Source organism: Phoenix dactylifera, chromosome 2 (assembly GCF_051530095.1).
Source record: "Phoenix dactylifera cultivar Ajwa chromosome 2, Ajwa_hap1_PhDact_Kaust_v1.1, whole genome shotgun sequence".
In the NCBI taxonomy this organism is placed as follows: Eukaryota; Viridiplantae; Streptophyta; class Magnoliopsida; order Arecales; family Arecaceae; genus Phoenix; species Phoenix dactylifera.
This window is the reverse complement of record NC_143191.1, coordinates 27,880,003-27,900,171: the sequence shown is the minus strand read 5'-3', so window position 1 is coordinate 27,900,171 and position 20,169 is coordinate 27,880,003. Positions and strand designations below refer to the sequence as shown.

The window sequence follows — 20,169 nt, the reverse complement described above, 5'->3', positions numbered from 1 at the left end:
ACTACATAGAGTGAATATATGTACAACTCAAAGTGTTAAATTGAATCAAATGAGCAGAATCTGGAGGAAAAGAAGGTTTCCAATGAGATCCAAATTTGTATCTTCCAGCAAACCAGTTTGCAGGAAAGTTTGCCTTTCTGAATGCATGATGCACCTCATAATAATGTAGCTCGGATATGGCTTGACTTATATATTGAAGATGATGTGGGCTGACCAAGTAAACATATGATATCCATTTTACAGCAACAGAGTTCCCTTCTAGAATGATCTTAGTCCAGTGTAATTCATGAATGCTCAATATTCATATTTAAAGTTGTAGATATTTAAAGGAATTTCTTTGCCATCTATTGAGATAGTTTTTGGTGGATAAGGATAGGAGCCATCAACATAACACATTGGATCATAACCGATTAGGATAGAATTGAATTAGGCATTCCAAGTTGGAAACTTTGAGTTAGGAAGTTTTAGGGGAAGCTGAGCACTAGGATTGATGGAAATCAAATTGGACATATTTGATGGTGAGTTAACTAGGACACGATGAGAGATGTTGGCTGATATAATTAGATAGGAAACTTTAGGATTGGTGCTTGTTTAAGCAAGAGGCTCCGATACTATATGAACAAGAGGCTCTAATACCGTATGGAAGAAATATGAACACTAATATTGAGAGAAAATGAACAACCAAAGTTCATTCATTTGTGTGAATACCTGTACACAAATTGCCGAATCTAGAAAGATAAGGATTACAACAAGAATTTGGAACCTCCTAAGCTAATTTAGGATTGCAATTAACTTAGGATTACAATGAGAATTTGAAACCTCCTAAACTAACCTAGAATTACAAGAAATACTTCCAAGTTAGTTGCCTAAGCTTTAAGGATTGGTGTTATCTATTGATGGGAAGATTTTAGAGAATCATGGTGGCAACTGTTGACTCCCAATAAAATTCACTCTTCGCTCCAATCACGTAATACATTACCCTCTAATTGCAAAACCAAGTAATAAAAGTGCATGAAAAGTGTGTGTTTAAAAGGGGTCAAGTTCTTTTTCCTTTGTGTGCGTGCACCTTTGGAGTGGGAACAATAAAATAGGTTAAGGATTCTTCACCCCCAAAATAGGGCTTGAAATGGGCTCAGGCTAGGCCGACTTTACGCCAAGTTTGGGCTTAAATGTAGAGCCCATTTATTTTTCAGGAGGGCTAGGATATGTCATTGCCCCGGTCTAGGCCTGGCCCATACCCAAATAAGGCTTGAAACGAAATCCAAATTCAGAATCAATTTGTCTTTGTATGTTGTTATTTAGAAAAAATAATGAGAAAGTGAAAGACAAATTAAAATAAATTTATCTGAGAATAATGTATCATATATCATATACATCTGTTATAGAAGAGAACCCAATTTTTAACTAGTTCATTTTCTTGTGAAGCAATAATATAAAATATTAAACTTCAATCGGGTTTAGGCCAGATCTATTTTTGTCCCAAATGGGTAATTCGAGCTGGCCTAATTAGGTTTGGGCTACGCTCGGGCTTGCATTATCCAAAAAAATTTAGGCGTAGGCTCTGCCCGAAGCTCGAAAAAAAAATCAGGCTAGCTTCGGATAGGGGCATGGCCTAGCCCGGCTTGACCCACTTCCATTCCTACTACCAAAGCTACATGGATATTTAGAAAGTGAGATACATTAAAAGTATTAGAAGATTAAAATATATAAAAAAGATAGTTTGTATGAAAAGCCACCACTTATCTGTATTAATTAGATGAGGTTGAAAGCTAATTTACCGGTATCTTGATGTTAAAAAATTTCTCAATATTTGATAATCTTATATGATTTTTTTTTAAAAAAAAATAAGATCCTTACACATAGTCGAGGTTGATGGATTCTTTTTATCATGATATGATAATTAGAGAATTCATCATAAATTAACATGCTTTTTAACACTTGGATGTGAATTTAATACCGACCTATCTTTTCTTTCTGGGCTTACAACTTGCTCGGTGCCGCCAAAAGAGATTCATCCGTAGCGAAAATCTGTGGAAATTCAAGGACTATCATTTCAGCTTTTTTATCAAGATTGGAAATATAGGAGAAGACCATGGATAACATGGACAAAATTGTGAGAATGTACTTGCATGGAAAAAGCTTATAATAACATCCATAATATTTCTTATTTGGAATGGTTGGCCAAACCAGGTTAGGCGACTAGGAAAGCCAATTCAAAAATTTTGAATAAAGCTTGATGTTTATAATTATGGTTGTCATATATACAAATTTTGCTACATCGGCTCCCGTTGCATGCTTATCTCTAATGTTAAAATTAGGGACCGATTTCAGGGCAATTCAACTTTTTTCATCCCATTCCAGCATGATAGTTGTCCTTTTGGATATCTTATCGATCTGATTTTCCTAATCCAATCTTCGTATTGTATGGATGAGATTCAGAGATTGTTCTCTAGGACAAATTCAATAAACATTTCCATAATTTTAAAAATTCTAGGAAGCAATTGATCAAGACCTACATAACTTCAAGACAATTGACAATTATGGCGTGGCTGATCCCATAATATCTGCAGTTCCTACTACCTACCAGAGAGTAGCTAAAAAAAAACAAAACTTAGACAAGCAAACGAGAGCTCTAGCCGAGAAGGACAACCCAAACGTACCCGCAAGCACACAAGAAGAGCACGTGGATCACTCAAAATCTTCCTTGACGAGGCAAATAATAAGGATCCTATTGTTATCTAGCACGGCAACCGGGTGCCACAAAATCCTTCAGGGAGGGGCAAAAAGAAGTTCCATTTCTTCACTAGGCGGTGAATAATTTGAATCCCCTTGGGGCGTCGGCTCTGCATCTACTTTTGCAACTACACAAATGGTGTTCTTCATTTGAGAGCCTCCATTTTCGAACCTTTTTAAAGCTACTTTCGACAGATGCGTGCTAGACGGTGGCAGGAGAGGTGGTTTTGATTTCGCCATTAGAGGCTCGAACTTCAGGAGGCGGAGTTGAAAACAGCTTGAGCTGGTCTATGTTAAACCCAATGTATTCTATGGACTGGCGGAGTTCTGTTTGAGGATAACTCGGCAGGCTGGATCTAGAGGCACAAGCAATGTGGTTGGATGCCACTTGCTTTAGAACATTCGGACCACGGTACGTGGAAACATCACTTTTCAATAGAGCCGTGGATTAGATAATCTCACATGTGGTTGCCTACTCTAGAGGCCCTATAAACTAGTGAGAAGAAGTTGTCTAAAGCGCACTGTGATTTATTATTTTTTAATTTTTTTTGAATATATCCATGCTTAAAAATATATAAGTCATCCATTACTAAAAATATTTGAGTCATTTGTTTTAGTAAAAAAATATTATTGTAAACAAAAAAATAAATCGAATCACCACGCTAATCAACCCTCATTCTCCCACCAACCAGCTTCACCGCGTACCTAACTCTTACCGAGTGCCAATGCGTAATTGCGTACAACACGTAGCCATTTTCCCAAGAAATTAGCAGCGCACCTAAAAAGGCTCAAAAGGAGTCCGTAGCATCAGACGGCCAGGACAGCAACGTAAGAAACGTGGAAGAAGAGAGGGAGAGCAGAGGAGAGGAGGAGATGGCAACGAAAAAAAAAAATCCACGGATCGAACGATCGGGATCACCAAAAGAACGGTCGAGATGTCCATCTGGTATTTCGATCGTGACAAATGAAGCAGTCGACTGTCTTGGGCACAACGGACAAGAATCCTAGGACCGTGGCGATGATGCTAATGCCATAATGCCGACACGGACAGGGACAGATCTGAAGGAAAAAGCCTGCACCGGCGGCAAGCACGTGACACGTGTCTCATCTGTCGTGATCCAAAGACTTTTTCGGGAAACGGAAGGTTTGTCGATATTTTCACCCATGGACTTTCTTTGTTCCCGTTCATTGCAGCCGAAGTTATGGCGTTATGCATGCCAAAGGGCGGCGTGGGAATATCAATTATTGGGGCTAATTGTTTCAAGGAAAACAATGGTCGTTAATAGAGTATTAAGTTGGTTGGTCTGAAATCTTTAATTACGGATCCACTTTCCTCATATTGTCCGACAGAAGGACAGCTGGATGCCACATTAACAAAAAAAAAGTGTGGCCATCACGTATCTTTACGAGGATCTATGGGTTGAGATAAGTTTCATCACTCATCTTCCGGTGTACGTCGCTAACCTTTGACTGCCACGTGGAGTTGGTGAATTAAGCGTGGGCGCGGTATCTTGCCGAGATTGACCCAGCCACGATGTTCGATCGCAACCGTCTACTCCATGTACCTTCGGAACACCAACCGCGACGATGCGCCGATGAGGAGAGAAGCCAAAAACCCGCAATCAGGAAAAAGAAAAAGAAAAAAGCTCAGGAGTTCGCGCTCCGTGGCGATGAAACGGCCATCGCACGTGCGAACCGCCAGACAGCGGTCCGCCCACGTTCGCCTCGGGTCCCCTGCGGTAAAATTTCTAAAGCAGCGGGAGAGAGAAAAAAAAAAGGAACAGAGAACGAAGAGGCTGGGCTCTAAAGCGCTCTTCTCCCTCCCTCGTTTCTCCCACCCCTGCATTGGATTCAGATCTGAGTTGTTTCTTCGAGAGATAGGGAGAGAGGGAGATTTCGCTAGAAAATGGCGACGAACGTTCTGGAGCATTGCGGATTCAAGAGCTAGGGTTTCTTGTGGCATTGCTTTCCTTTCCTCTTCTACACAGCGGCTATAGATTAAGGTCTGATGCCTTCATCCTCCTCCTCTCCTCTTTTTCATCCCATTTCTATCGGATAATTCAAAAAACTGGGGCTTTTTCCATGGCTAGGGTTTGGATCTTTTAAGTTGCGGGGACCTTTTCTCAGTGCTTTGTTTTTCTTTTTCCAGTGCCGTGTCATGATGTTTCTCTTTTTCACTGTTAGGTTTGCACTAAAAAAAATCTTTAGAAAGTGTCTTTTTTTGACTTTTCTCGTGTTTTCAATGGTAAGGTCCTAGGGATTCATGGAATTAGTGGGATTTGCGGGTGGACTGCGTTTGTTTGTTACTGGCTTTCCATATTTCTGAAGAAATTGCATGGGGTTTGAAGTTATGGGTTGATCGCATTCGTTTTGGTCTCAGCAGAGTCAAAATTCGGTGTTTTCCTTCTTGTCGATGAGTTTTGAGAAAATGTATGAGGGAAAGATGATTGTGTTTTATTTTTTTCCTTATGTGTGTTACTTGGTTTCTGGAGATTTTTCCTGGAACTGGGTTTTGGTGTTCTAATTTCTGAGATCCATTTTAGCCTTTGCATTTTGGTACCCGCATGTTTCGAAATTCTAGGGACTTGGAAGCAACCGCTTTTCTTCTTCACGCTGGCCAGAAAACTACCTTTTGAAGTTTTTCGACCGTTGCACGAGTTCCTCTGTGGTGGACTTCCTCTGGACCAGGGAGATTTCTCTGGGTTCTGTTAAGATTGTTCAAAATCCAAAACTCTGCTGCAGATTTTGAACAGCTATGTGGATTTGAATCTTGGTCTCTTAAGGTTTTTAGCCATTTAAATTTGTGTTGTCAAATTTTCAAAGTTCTCATTATTTGTTGCCAGTCTTCTAACTCCGTTTCTGTCTCAGTAGCTTGGGAAGATGCAGAGGCCTCTCTCACAGGAAGACTACTCCTTAAAGGCGACATCTCCCCACCTTGGCGGTGGAGGTATTGCCGGTGACAAGCTTACCAGTACCTATGACCTCGTCGAGCAGATGCAGTATCTCTATGTTCGTGTTGTTAAAGCCAAAGACCTCCCTCCCAAGGATGTGACTGGGAGCTGTGATCCTTATGTCGAGGTGAAGCTTGGGAATTACAAAGGCACGACCCGCTACTTTGAGAGGAAGACAAACCCTGAATGGAACCAGGTATTTGCCTTCTCGAAGGACCGGATCCAAGCTTCCACAGTTGAGATTGCGGTCAAGGACAAGGATGCCGTGAAAGATGACTACATGGGAATGGTTATGTTTGATCTCAATGAGGTTCCAAAACGCGTTCCACCAGACAGTCCATTGGCACCTCAGTGGTATCGGCTGGAAGATCGCAAAGGGGAAAAGGTCAAGGGAGAACTGATGTTAGCTGTGTGGATGGGAACCCAGGCAGATGAGGCATTTCCAGACGCCTGGCATTCTGATGCTGCATCTGTTCCGGGTGACGGACTTGCGAATATAAAGTCCAAGGTATACCTCTCTCCAAAGCTTTGGTACTTAAGAGTTAATGTTATCGAAGCACAGGACCTGCAACTCAGTGAAAAGGCTGGGTACGCTGAGGTCTTTGTTAAAGCTACGATTGGAAATCAAGCTCTCAGAACCAGGATTGCACAGAGCAGGAGCGCTAATCCTTTGTGGAACGAGGACTTGATGTTTGTAGCCGCAGAACCATTTGAGGAACACTTGGTTCTTAGTGTGGAAGAGAGGGTTGGACCTAACAAGGATGAGGTGTTGGGGAAGGCTGTTATTCAGCTGCAGAGTGTGGAAAGGAGGCTGGACTATAGGGCAGTGAATTCTAGGTGGTACAATCTCGAGAAGCATGTGATTGTGGAGGGGGAGCAGAAGAAGGAGGCAAAATTTGCTAGTCGGATTCATTTAAGAATATGTTTAGATGGCGGGTACCATGTTTTGGATGAGTCAACACATTATAGCAGTGATCTTAGGCCTACTGCAAAACAACTATGGAAGCCAAGCATTGGTATACTGGAGCTGGGTATTTTGTCTGCTCAGGGATTGATGCCAATGAAGACCAAGGATGGACGAGGAACTACCGATGCTTATTGTGTTGCTAAATATGGGCAGAAATGGGTCCGTACAAGGACTATCATAGATAGTTTTACTCCAAAGTGGAACGAGCAATACACTTGGGAGGTATACGATCCATGTACTGTTATTACTGTTGGGGTGTTTGATAACAGCCACATACAAGGAGACAAGGCCGGCGTTACAAAAGATAATAGAATTGGGAAGGTCAGAATACGGCTTTCAACTCTTGAAACAGATCGAGTTTACACCCATTCGTACCCTCTTCTAGTTTTGCTTAACACAGGAGTGAAGAAGATGGGGGAAGTTCAGCTGGCTGTCCGATTCACATGTTCCTCTCTGCTTAATATGATGCATATGTATTCCCAGCCATTGCTACCGAAGATGCATTACCTCCATCCATTGACTGTTATCCAGCTGGATAACTTGAGGCACCAAGCTACTCAGATAGTCTCAATGAGGTTGAGCCGTGCAGAGCCTCCATTGAGGAAGGAGGTGGTAGAGTATATGCTGGATGTAGGTTCGCACATGTGGAGTATGCGAAGGAGCAAAGCTAACTTCTTCAGAATCATGGGCGTGTTGAGTGGTTTAATTGCAGTTGGAAGATGGTTCAATCAGATTTGCAACTGGAAGAACCCTTTGACGACGGTACTAATCCATGTTCTCTTTGTCATATTGGTCTTATATCCAGAACTGATACTTCCGACGATATTCCTCTACCTGTTCTTGATTGGAGTATGGTATTATCGATGGAGGCCAAGGCAGCCTCCTCACATGGACACCCGGCTATCGCATGCAGACAATGCCCACCCTGATGAGTTAGATGAGGAATCTGATACATTTCCGACGAGTCGCCCCCCTGATATAGTGAGAATGAGGTATGATCGACTAAGAAGTGTTGCAGGGAGGGTGCAAACTGTGGTTGGTGACCTTGCCACCCAGGGGGAGAGGATGCAGTCCCTGTTGAGCTGGCGAGACCCAAGAGCGACTGCCCTGTTTGTGATCTTCTGTTTCATTGCTGCCATTGTGCTCTATGTTACCCCATTTCGTGTTGTGGCTCTCCTTACAGGATTATACGTGCTGAGGCACCCGAGGTTCCGTCACAGGCTTCCTTCTGTGCCGCTTAACTTCTTCAGAAGGTTGCCCGCTAGAACTGATAGCTTGTTGTGAGAGTCATCTCTTGTTGTTTGTAACAACTGTACTGGTGAGTCTGGCCAGACCCTTCAGTTCTCATGTAATAATCATAGCCTTTGTATGCTGGTATCATTTAGCTGTAGCTTTCCTTGTCATGTTATTTCTTAGTTCATCGTTTTGATGTGTTACTATCTTCCTTCATTGTGCCTATTTTCTGAATCTATGTGAACATAGACTTAACAGTGATGATCATCCACCAAGAAAGACAAGAGTTGATATTTGAAATGCTTTGATCTTGATGGTGCTGATCCAAACTTTTTAGATGACCATTCTCAAACCTCCAATAGCTATTTGACAAAGTAAAGTAGATGCTCTTTGCTATTCTAGTTCCTTTCCATTGCCAGCTTGAAGTTTTTTAATGCTGTGTTGTGCAGAGCAGGCCGCTTTCTTTATGTTTAGCATATAGATAATTGAAGATAGTTTGGCTGTGTCATCTCGTATAACCACTTGGAACTCTGAATTATCTTTGTTTTCTATTGGGACCCGGATCTTTGTCTTGATAGCTTATAACATAGAATTTGCAGGAGTTCCCACTTCATTAATGGTTGTCACCAGGCCATGCCAAATCAGAAAAGTGGGATGCCTTTGCTTGGTGGTCTTATGATGGGGCTCTGGAAAAGCTTGGGATGCCACATCTCTCTTTTCCTAGTTTTGTCTCTTTCTCCATGTGCTGGAGAACCAAGTGAGAAAAAGGGTCGCTGTAACCATCCTTAATCTCCATGGATCCAGAGTATCTAGGGTCGTGCCAGAAAGCTGGTTGCTTATAGTCTCTGGTTGCACGCATAAACGTGAAAGCGGTAGTTGAGGTTTAAGGTTCATACTAAAAGCACTTATAAATAAAATAAAAATAGTAAAAATTTTGAAAAGCTGTTTTAGTTTTTTCAGAAAACTAAAAATAGATTTTTAGAAAAAATTAAAAAGTACTTTTAAGCTCTGTCGAATTTTTTTTATCAAAATATCCATAATAAAATATAATAATTATACAAAATATTTTTTTTATAATTTTAAAAATCTCCAGAAGAATAAAAAATTAATTTACACTAATAATTATAATATTTTATATTTTTATTATTATATTATATTATAAATATAATATAATATTATATTATATTATAATACATTAATATATTATATTAAATAATTTAATATTATGTTATATTATAAAAAATTAATTTATACTAATAATTATAATATTTTATATTTTTGTTATTGTATTATACTATAAATATAATATTATGTTATATTATATCATAATACATCGATATGCTATGTTAAATTATTTAATATTATATTAAATTATTATCCTATAGTATATAATATTATATTACTATATTATAATAATATAATATTATATTATAGTAATATTATATCATATCATATATTTATATATTAATATATAATATATTTTATTATGTTCTATTATATAATACTATGCAATGATTTTTATAGTTATTTTGTTATACCAAAGTATTTTCTCAATTTGTTTACCAAACACATGTTAAAGTATCACAACACTTTAGAAATATAGTTACTAAACATCAAACAACTTTTTATAAAAACTCTATTTTAGAAAGTTTTATTTTCAAAAGTTCTACTTCCAAAAACTTTACTATCAACAGCTCTTTCAAGCAGGGACTGTATAACATACTCTTGAACCTTAACTAGAGTTGCTCCAGCGACCTAGCTTAAACACACCCAAACTCAACTCAGTGGGTCTTTAGAAGATACTAGGTTGGTGGGCCAATAGACCTGATATCTGAAGGAACATATTTATGCTTCTAAATTGTAGCAAGGATAGTTGCTCCAATAGAAAGCAAACAAGGTGCATGGTAGAACTTAAGTGTACCCTATTAATCATTCTAGCGAGCCATGAAAACAGGATAACGCCATCCTGGAAACAGAGCTGAGGTGAAATGATTCGTCTAATACCCATAAATCTTGATGTTGCTACGAACCAAGTCAGGTAGGAATTGGACCGCGATAGGTTTAATCTACAATTAAAGGTATAGATCTAGGCCTACTCTCATATTAGATTGGCTTGCTCGGATAAGGTTAATGGGCATTTTCAGAATGGAAATAAAGTCAGTTGGGTCAGGCCGGTCATTAATTTCTATAGATGGGTTTATCTCATAGTTCAGAGTCTATTTGGATATTCCCACAAGACCAGGTTGAAAATCCTGTAGAATTCATAAATTAGGCCATCTATTTAAGCATGGTCCCGTACAACTAAACACCATCCAACCGAAATCTTGTAGGAAGAAAATAAAGATTTTGATAGATCTTTTTTTCATCATGCAGCCCAAAAGCTGGGTTTGGACAGACTTTTAGGCAACTCAATCCAAGATAGATGAGCCAACAAGCCTGATTTCTATATAATTTTCAGCCTAATCCAAGATAAATGATAATAATGTTCATCAGAATCATTTTAATTATTAATTATTTTATATCATCTTATTTATAATATATTAATAATTTGTTATGATAATTTTAATATATCATTATAATTTTATCATATAATATATGTATAATGTACAATTATTATATTATCAAAATTAGCAATCACATTGTATTTTGACTTATTATACCAATTGTGCATTTTTCTAATGTGTGTATATATATATATATATATATATATATATATATATATATATATATTACTTCCAAAGAAGCTATATTTAAGAAGTTTTACAAGCTAGACTTATCCAAACATACAATTCATAATTGATCATTTCGATTTTTTGAAAATATATGATTAGTCACTTCTGATGATACCAAACAACGAATATTTGGAGAATGAAAAAATAATTTCTGATTTTCATTTCTGAAAGACAACCATGATCTAAAAGGAAATTATTGATTTCGTTAAGAATATCGGGAGAAAGGGAGATGTTGTAAATGTTGCTTTTGCATTAGTCAAATGGCTCCAACCTCCCATTTGGGCGACCTGTATGAATGAATGGTGACTTCAAGCTCGCATTCATGTGATCCGTCTAAATAAATGGTGGTGGGTGATATCTCTGAATGCTTAGATTCAACCATGAATTTGATGATTTGATTGCAAAATTGTCCTGTATGAAAGGTTCAAGTGGAGCTGAAATAAACAAAGCTTTTTTGTGAAAATAGATTTTGCTTGTTAAGAACCCCGCTTGGACTCGGTTTGGTAATTAAACCAAGCCCAAACTTGATTTGCTCTGAGGACCAAGCTTAAACAACACCAAGCTCAACCTGATAAGCCTCACCAGAAGCTAAGCTTCAAATATTAGAACATAATACTTTCTAAAAAACAATGATTAAAGATAAGTTTATGCTAACAAACAAGATGATAGAAACAATATTATTAAGTAATTTAAGAAGCCCGGTTACGTGGATGAATAATTAGACTGTTATCCATGCATGTTAAAAGGCACTAGTTGGTCTTCCTTTTTTTTCTTCTTTTACATATAATCTTTATCTTTTCCTTTTTGTTTCATGTATCGAGAAACATTTGAATAACTGGAGCCTCACTATCCTTACTTTTTAGTTGATTTCTACGTACATCACCCTCTCGCTCTTATTCGTCTGACGTTTATGAATTTTTTGCCTTTTCTTACACTAAATATTTGTCTATAAGCTTGTGTCTCAAAATGTTTTACTTTCTACCTTTAGAATTAAAGAAAATAATTTCGAAGGCTTTTGGTGGGCTCAAAAGGTGGTAGTTGTAGCAAATTGTATGTGTTGCTGGAAATTGGACCCGGGGGCGGCCGTCGGCTGAGGAGGTGGAGCTTCGGCGAATTCCGGCGAGCGGCGTCCTCCGTGGAGGGGGAAACCTGCAAGAAGCCGGTGGCCGGGGTTTCCGGCGCCGACCCTCCGATGCTTAAGTTAAAGGGGGCTTAAATTTGGGAGAGAGGAAGAGGGGAGAAGCGTTCTGCTTCCTTTTTTCTCTGAGTCCCACCCCCCATTGAGGAGGAGGGGTTCCTCTTTATAGGGGGGTCGGGTTACCTGTGATGTGATGGGGCGAGGTCGCCGTATGACTTAGCACGTCGTTTGAGTCGGCGCGCGATCAGGTGAATTAATGCTTCGATGTCGGGGGTGAGCCTGGAATCAGAGAGTTGTCACGACTGACCGAACACTGCCGAGCCGACTTGCCGTGGAGGACTAAGGATCCGTAGATAACAGGAGCCATGCGCATTGATTGTTGAGTGAGTCAGAGACATGCATTAATTGTTGAGTGAGTCGGAGACATGCATTAATTGTTGAGTGAGTCGGGGGTTTGCAGAGGTCATGCGCATTAAACGCTGGAGGCGGTGGCAGGGAATGGCCCTTGACCAGACTTCGGCAGGATGCAACCGCGGCAGGTGGGCGGCGAGGGCGGACTTCCGAGGCCGGGAGCTCTTCGGGTCGGAAGTTCCGGGGCCGGGCACCGAGCTCGGCCGTCCGAGGTCGGCCTTCATCGGTCCTCTGATGGCAGGGTTTTCATGCACTTGGGGGGGTAAGGTGCGCTCCCCCAACACTACCCCCTGACTTCCGAGTTCGAGCCGCTTGCGAGCTCGGACGCGGGAAGTAGAAGTCTTTATTATGGTAACTGAGATTGAGGAGAGTCGAACTACGCTGGCGCCCTCACACGTCCCGAGGCGTTTATAACAGAAGGGAGGCGGGGGGTTGCGCCTCTCGACCCTTCGCTGTCGTCTCGTATGGTGAGCTTATGATGGAGTCTTGGGACCTGGTGGGGCGGCGTCTTGATTCCATATTCGAGGCGTCCTTCTTGAATAAGTACGCTGTCTCGATCTTCAAGGCAGACACGTGGTGCGGTTTGGGTGGAGGACGTTTATCGAACCGGACGCCTTGAGGTCGGACGTTAGATCAGCCGTGTGGGATTTAAAGCCGACCTGATAGTCCGGGATCGAGGATTAAGCCAATTACTCGAGGTCGGACGCATTTAATCTCATATCGGCCGAACGGGGATTCGGGAGGCTGCCATTATGTCGGCGCTCTGCGCGTCCCGGGGCTCCTTTAATGAGGGGAGCGGGGGCTGGACTCGCTCGCCTTTCGAGGTGATCTGGTATAGCAAGTCCATGATGAGGCCGCGAGATTCGATGGGACAGCGCCTCGGTTCTGTGCCCGAGGCATCGGTCCGGCATGAATGCGGCACTTTGGCTTCCGAGGCCGACACGTGGCGTAATCCAGACGGGGGGTGGAAACCGAACCCGCCGATCTGGGCCGTTAGGGGGGTCTATATAAACCCCCCAAACCAGCCCTAGGAGGAGTCTTGTTCGGTTGCCTCCTCTTTTTTGCCATTTCTACCTTCGTCTTCTTTCTCAGCAGAATCTCGCCGGCGGTGCTCGGAGCAATTTCCGGCGACTCCCCCGTAGGTTTCTTCCTTGTGTTAGCTAGGGGGTTCTCCTTCTTCCTCCTTTTTCCATCTCTTTTGTCTTTAGGTTACTTCGGTTTTCTCCAAAATAGGTTTTGGTCCAGAGGAGGTCGGGTCTAGTCTGTCGGGGGAGGAGCTGGAGTTAATCCGCTCCCGGTTCTTTTTCCAGCCCGGGTTTCGTCTCGAAACCGCAGGGTCGGAGGATAGGGTGACGCGGCCGCCCCCAGGTCGGATCGCGATTCATCGTGAAACGCTCTGGGCCGGCTTGCGGTTCTCCTTACATGAGTTTGTGAACAGCTTGCTGGTGGAGTACCAACTCGTCCCAGCACAGCTCGCTCCGAACTCGTGGAGGACCATAGTCGGGTTTTTGTCCCTTTGTCTGGCGCATGGGATCCCGACTTCGGTGAGCGTTTTCCGCCGGTGTTTCTTGCTGAAGATAAATCCGGCGGATGGAGGGTGGCTATACTTCGCCTTCGGGATGGTATGTCGCTTTTCCAGGGTGCCCCTTCCTCTATTCATGAGTGGAAGGGGAAGTTTTTCTTTCTTGCGTCCGAGGTGCCATGGGGGTTTGACCCAAGGTGGGGGCACCCCCGGTTGAAGGCCCTTAACAGGCTCTCCGAGCCCTCGGGGAGGGACCAGAGGGTTCTTGACGCTTTGCGGGGCCTCGGAAAGGGGTTTAACCTGACCGAGCTCCTAAGTGAGGGCGCCTTGGCGAGCATTGGCTTGAGTTCGGCGCATCCCGAGGGTAAGAGTAGTCGCATTGCTTCGTCTTTGCTTTATCCGTTTTTTCCTCTTGTTCTTTTGACGTTGGTCTAACACTCAAAAGGGTTTCTTTGTTTCAGACATTCCTCACATGCCGACCAGCAACACATCCCTCTTCTCTCGGTTGAAGAGGCGAGAGCCCGAGGCCGGCGGGGCTATTCCTCAGCCCCGGAAGAAGTCCAGGTTGGCCGCCACTTCTACCCCTGCCGGGATAAGAGGCCCGGAGGCGGGGACCTCGGCAGCCGTTCGAGGGCGAGCGTCGGCCGCCGGGGACGCGGGCTCGAGCTCCGCGAGGATGTCCGACTTGGCGGCCCCACCCTGCCCTGCCCCTGTCTCCCAGCGGGAGGGGCAGACGGCCATCCAGCTGCAGCGCTCAGAGCCCGGGCCGAGCAGGGGCCCCGAGGTTCCAAGTTCGGGCGGGCCAAGCTCTTCGCGGGGCCCAGGGGGAGAGTCGGGCGAGCCGGGGTCCCCACTCATCGAGGGGAGCTCGGCCTTTCATGACGCCGACGTTGCGCGCGCGGTGTTTCGGCGCGCCATGCTTCCGGCGGACCGGGCCGAGTTCCAGAACTTGTCGTTGGAAGAAATTGTCGACAGTACTTACTGCAATACTGTTCGGGTAAGCCATTCTCTTAATTTTCCTTCGACGACTAGTGTATATATATCCTTTACTTACGATTGCTTTTTCTTAATTTTTTGCAGCATGTTCACGAGGTCGACACCCTGGTATTTATCGCCCAGGGATGTCAGGAGGAGACTCGGCGACTGAGCCGGCAGTTGGAGCCGGCCAAGAAGAGGGTCGCCGAGCTGGAGGCCGCGCTGGCTGAGGTCGAGGCGCGGAGGGAAGCGATGGAGGCTGGGCGACTGGCCATCGTTGAGGAGCTCGAGGAGGAAAGGGCTGCTCATTCCCTGGCCAAGTCGGCCCTGCGCGCTTCGGAGGCGCGTCTGGCGGAGGCTCAGTCCGAGGTCGCGGGCCTCAAATACGAGGACGGGGTCTTGCGCCTAAAGATCAAGCAACTTGATGCCCGGGAAAGGAGGGCTCTCGAGCGAGCTGAGCATGCCGTGGACTTCTTCAAGGACTCGGACGAATTCCGCGACATGCTAGAGGAGGAGACCGTGGATGGGTTCCTCCGTGGCTTCGACAACTTTCGGAGGCAGATGGCTCGGTTCTGCCCTCAGCTCGATCTCTCAACGATTCGTCCGAGGATGAGGTTGGGCGTCGACTCCGACGACGACGTCCCTGTCGCGCTTGCGCCCGAGGAGGAATCTGCCGAGGCCGAGGCGGACGCAGCCGCGCCGGCGGTGACGGAGGCTCTCCCTCGTGCAGTCACCAAGGACGCTTCCGAGGCGCCCGCCGAGGTCCCTGGCGCAGACCCCGAGCCCGTGTCCGCCGAAGGCCCTCAGGTCATTGCCATAGATGACCCCGAGGGTGACGCCGACGCAGCCGTCGCCCCTTAGGACTTAGACTTTTATCTTCCCTTTATTATAGACGAGGTCGGTTTTCAAATTTGTTGAACGGCCGACCTCTACTTTTGTATTTAGCCTTCCGGCGCTTTATTAATGAAAAGGTTCTCTTTTGCCATTCCCCGCTTATTTTTTCCTTTTATTTTCTTCTGTTGTGAGCAAGGCCGGTATTTCAACCTATTGTTTTACCGACCTTCGACTTTGTATTCTAGCCTTTGGGCTGCTTGTCAATGAAAACCTGTTTCTCGGCCGTGTTTTGCTTTTCTTTCCCCTAACTTGTTTAAGTGCCCAAGTTCCGATTACGCTAATTGGGGGGGGGGCTGGACTTGGATCCTAGGAAACTTCACCAAGTCTTGGAGCTTGGACTTGAAGCTCACATAGGTTGCTAGGTTTGGTTTTTGGATTTCTGAAGCACTAGGCACGGGCCTCAGACCCCTGAGAGGGGCCTTGTTAGACTTGCATAGGTCGCTATCGGGGTATTTGGCCAAGCTTTTGAGTCTGGCTTTTTGGAGCGTAGGTCCGAAAAAATGTTAGGGCCGTTCCTAGAAGGGGAGCATGAGCCAATAGTCGAACTGTCATCGGGGCTTTCATGGTTATTGCCCTCGGGCTCTGCCGAGGTTCTGGCAAGCGGAGTCGAAACCTTTAAAGGGTACCTCGGCCCTCTTGATCTCGATCAGCACGCCCGTGATCGAAGTCATCTTCACAGGTCGACCTCGATGTCCCAACGTATGGGGGCCGAATTAGGCCCTTATCAAAAAAAGTTTGCATGAGTTGTCATGGGGGCCACCGGTAGAGGAAGCGCGCACGAGGTCGGTGGGACCTCGTTCTTGGATCGACTTGTAGGGGCGACCCGGCCTTGGCCGGGATGAGGTCCCGATCTCAATCGGGATTTTGTTGGCAATAGATAGGTAGATGAATATAACAAGGTGGATGTCAAGTAGGATGTACCTCTTGCACCTCCGAGATTGCGCGCTTCGTAGTGGAGTAGATCACCTTGTCTCCTGGCTGGCCTTCGGAATCATCCTTTAGCTTGGGGTCTATTTCGGACATACCAATTGAGCCAGGGGGTATTGCCGTTGTTGAAAGCCTTCGCGAGCGTTGCTCCGTTGTTGCTGTTGAATGTCCCGGAGGACTGTTAAGGCATTGTCCCCGGTTTCCTCGGATTGAGGAGGGGGGCGTGAGCCCGTCGTCAGCCTGGCAGTATCTCCCGAGGTCGAGGGAGTTTGGAACTCTACGGTCAACTCACGGGGCATCTCGACCTTGGTCGGGGTATTGAGCGCAAGGTCGAGGGAGCTTGGGTTTGCTATCAACCTGGAGTCGCTTTCCGAGGTCGAGGGAGTTTGGATCTCTACGGTCGACACTCGGGGCATCTCAAACTTAGTTGAGGAATCATACACGAGATCGAGGGGTCTGGGGCTGCACTCTCGACCCGTGATGCTTCTCGAGGTCGAGGGAGTTTGGGACTCTACGGTCGACCCCCGGGGTATCTCGACCTTGGTCGAGGAATCGTACGCCAGGTCGAGGGGTTTGGGAACGCTCTGTCGACCTGCGACGCTTCCCGAGGTCGAGGGAGTTTGAGACTCTACGGTCGACCCTCGGGGCATCTCGACCTTGGTCAAGGAATCGTGCGCCAGGTCGAGGGGTTTGGGAACGCTCTGTCGACCTGCGATGCTTCCCGAGGTCGAGGGAGTTTGGGACTCTACGGTTGACCCTCGGGGCATCTCGACCTTGGTCGAGGAATCGTGCGCCAGGTCGAGGGGTTTGGGAACGCTCTGTCGACCTGCGACGCTTTTCGATGTCGAGGGAGTTTGGGACTCTACGGTCGATCCTCGGGGCATCTTGACCTTGGTCGAGGAATCGTGCGCCAGGTCGAGGGGTTTGGGAACGCTCTGTCGACCTGCGACGCTTCCCGAGGTCGAGGGAGTTTGAGACTCTACGGTCGACCCTCGGGGCATCCCGAACTTAGTCGGGGTCTCGAATATGGGGCCGAGGGAGCTTGGGCTCATCGTCAACCTGGTGGCGCTTTCCGAGGTCGAAGGAGTTTGAGACTCTACGGTCGACGCACGGGGCATCCTGACCCTAGTCGGGGTATTTGAGGATCACAAACGACCCAATATTAGGGAAGACATGATCAGAATTGTTGCGAGGAGGCAAATTATTATAAAGAGGAGACAGGATCCATGTTTCTGATCGTTCGGAACCCCTTGGGGTTTTATTGATAATACATCCGTAGATTCTCAGAATTCCAGCTTCGCGGGATAAGGGTTCTCTTAAGAGATTTCAACTTGTACGCCCCGGGTCGTTGCACTCGAGCGATTTGATACGGTCCTTCCCAGTTCGGGGTGAGCTTTCCTTGCTCGGTGGGCTGAGAAGCTTCGGCTTTCCTGAGGACGAGGTCCCCCACTTTGAAGAGCTTGGGCTTGACTCTGGAGTTGTAGTACTGGGCCGTTTTCTGCTGGTACTTTGCCATGCGGACTCGGGCGACCTCTCGCGTTTCTTCGACGAGGTCTAAGTTATTCCTGAGCCGGGAAGGGTTGGAGTCGGCGTCGTAGTGCTCCACCCTTGAGGAGGGGAGGCCGATTTCCAGCGGGATAACGGCCTCCGTGCCGTATGCCAGGTTGAAAGGGGTCTCACCGGTGGGTAGTCAGAACGTAGTCCGGTAAGCCCAGAGGACGTTGTACAGGTCCTCAACCCACTGTCCTTTGGACCGGTCAAGCCTAGCCTTGAGCCCCTGCAAAATGGTACGGTTAGTTACCTCAGTTTCTCTGTTTGTCTGCGGATGAGCGACCGAGGTAAAGCGGTGGTCGATGCCGAGTTCGGAGCAAAATTCCCTGAAGCGGACGTTGTCGAACTGGCGGCCGTTATCTGATATGAGGATACAGGGGAGTCCAAATCTGCATTTTATGGACTTCCAAACGAAGTCCCGCATTTTTTGCTCGGTGATCCGAGCCACGGGTTCAGCTTCGACCCACTTGGTGAAGTAGTCGATGGAGACGACCAGAAATTTTCTTTGCCCGGTGGCTAGGGGGAAGGGCCCCAGAATATCAATTTCCCACTGGGCGAATGGCCAGGGGGCGATAATTGAGGTCAGCGGGGCCGAAGGTCGGCGCTGGATGTTAGCGTTCCGTTAACACCGGTCGCACTTCCGGACGAAGTCCGTTGTGTCTTTCTGAAGCGTGGGCCAAAAGTATCCTTGCCGCAGGATCTTATGGGCTAGTGCCCGGCCTCCCAGATGGTTTTCACAAATCCCTTCATGGACCTCTCGGAGGGCATAGTCCGCCTCCGAGGGGCGGAGACATCTAAGGAGAGGAGAAGTAAATGACCGACGATAGAGCTTGTTTTCATATAGGACGTATCGGAAAGCTTGACGCTTGATCCGGCGGGCCTCCAGCTCGTCGTGAGGGAGGATCCCATCCTGGAGATAGCGGACGAACCCGTCGATCCAGCTTGGCTTGAAGCCGATGCACATGGTTGGTTCAGGTTCCTCTGTGCTGGGTGTTCGGAGATACTCGAGCACCGTTGCCTTGGAGAGCTCACTCATGTGGGAGGTCGCCAGCTTAGACAATTGGTCCGCCCTGAGGTTCTCCGCTCTGGGAATGTGCTGGATGGTGAAGGAACCTAGGGCGGTGTTGACCCCCTAATGGATTTTGATGAATACAAAACACTAGAGTATAATTCCATTTATCTTAACAATTTATTTGAGAATTTCAGGTGATTAACTAATAATATTGTTAAGAAATGTCTAGGCAAGTTCCCGTAATTTTTAAGGATTTATTGAAGAATTTTTGAGTTGAAGAAAATAGATCAGGGACAGCCGAGACGTCTCCGGGTTGTCTCAGAGACGTCTCTGGCACAAACAGAAAGAACTGGCACGTTTGGAGACGTCCCCGGCACCTGGCGAGGCGTCTCGTAGGGTCGGAGTCGACTCTCTCAGAGGCGGAGTCGACTCTCTCAGAGACGGCAGAAAGGCCGATTTCAAGGGATGCACGCGAGTCGTCTCCACAGGACGCGGAGTCGTCCCCGCGAGTAAAAAGCAGACTTCTGGAGTCGTCCCCGAGGTAGCGGAGTCGACTCTCTCAGGGTATTCCAGAGGATATCTTTTTCGGTGATAAGGCAGCGGAGACGTCCCCTGAAAAAGCGGAGTCGACTCTCTCAGAGAATTCCAGAGGACTTATTTTTCGAAGATAAAACAGCGGAGTCGTCCCCGAGGCAGCGGAGTCGTCCCCATGCAAAAAGTGCAAACATCCCGAGTCGTCCCTGTAAAGCGCCGAGTCGACCCCAAACAACGTCAAAAGAAAAATCTTACAGCCGAGACGTCTCGCGTTGAAGCGGAGACGTCTCCGGAGCGCCTGGGACGCGACTGACACCTTTTTGCACGTTTGTTTGAATTTCAAACGTCTCTTTCTTTGTGTCTAACGGCTATATTTGCTTTTTGGGCTATAAAAGGGAGTTCTTAAGTGCCTTCCAACAACTTCTCACCAACCGAACACAAGATCATTCAAGAGAGAAGTAAGAGAAAGAGGTTCAAGGGAGTTAGTGCATTCAAGTAAAGAAATCAAGTGCTTTCAAGCTTCCCAACTGATTTCGTGCTCAACTACTCTCTCCCGCTCGGCATTCAAAGCTCACATTCAAGACAACGT

At 45.9% G+C, this 20,169-nt stretch overlaps 1 protein-coding gene across 4 annotated transcripts; it reads left to right on the top strand.

The window, feature by feature from the left end:
* The first annotated feature begins 4,469 nt into the window (after window positions 1–4,469).
* On the top strand, window positions 4,470–8,054 carry LOC103698454 (FT-interacting protein 7-like). Of its 4 annotated transcripts, none has more exons than XM_088715769.1 (3): window positions 4,511–4,736; window positions 5,315–5,516; window positions 5,605–8,054. In XM_088715769.1, exon 3 carries the CDS (start codon window positions 5,614–5,616, stop codon window positions 7,933–7,935), a length of 2,322 nt encoding a protein of 773 aa, XP_088571895.1. In that variant the 5' UTR covers window positions 4,511–4,736; window positions 5,315–5,516; window positions 5,605–5,613; the 3' UTR covers window positions 7,936–8,054. The 4 variants fall into 4 exon arrangements, with proteins under 4 accessions (XP_088571894.1, XP_088571893.1, XP_088571895.1 ...); XM_088715770.1 differs by having other exon boundaries at window positions 5,602–8,054; XM_088715768.1 differs by lacking the exon at window positions 5,315–5,516 and having other exon boundaries at window positions 4,470–4,736; window positions 5,602–8,054.
* Window positions 8,055–20,169: the final 12,115 nt, after the last annotated feature.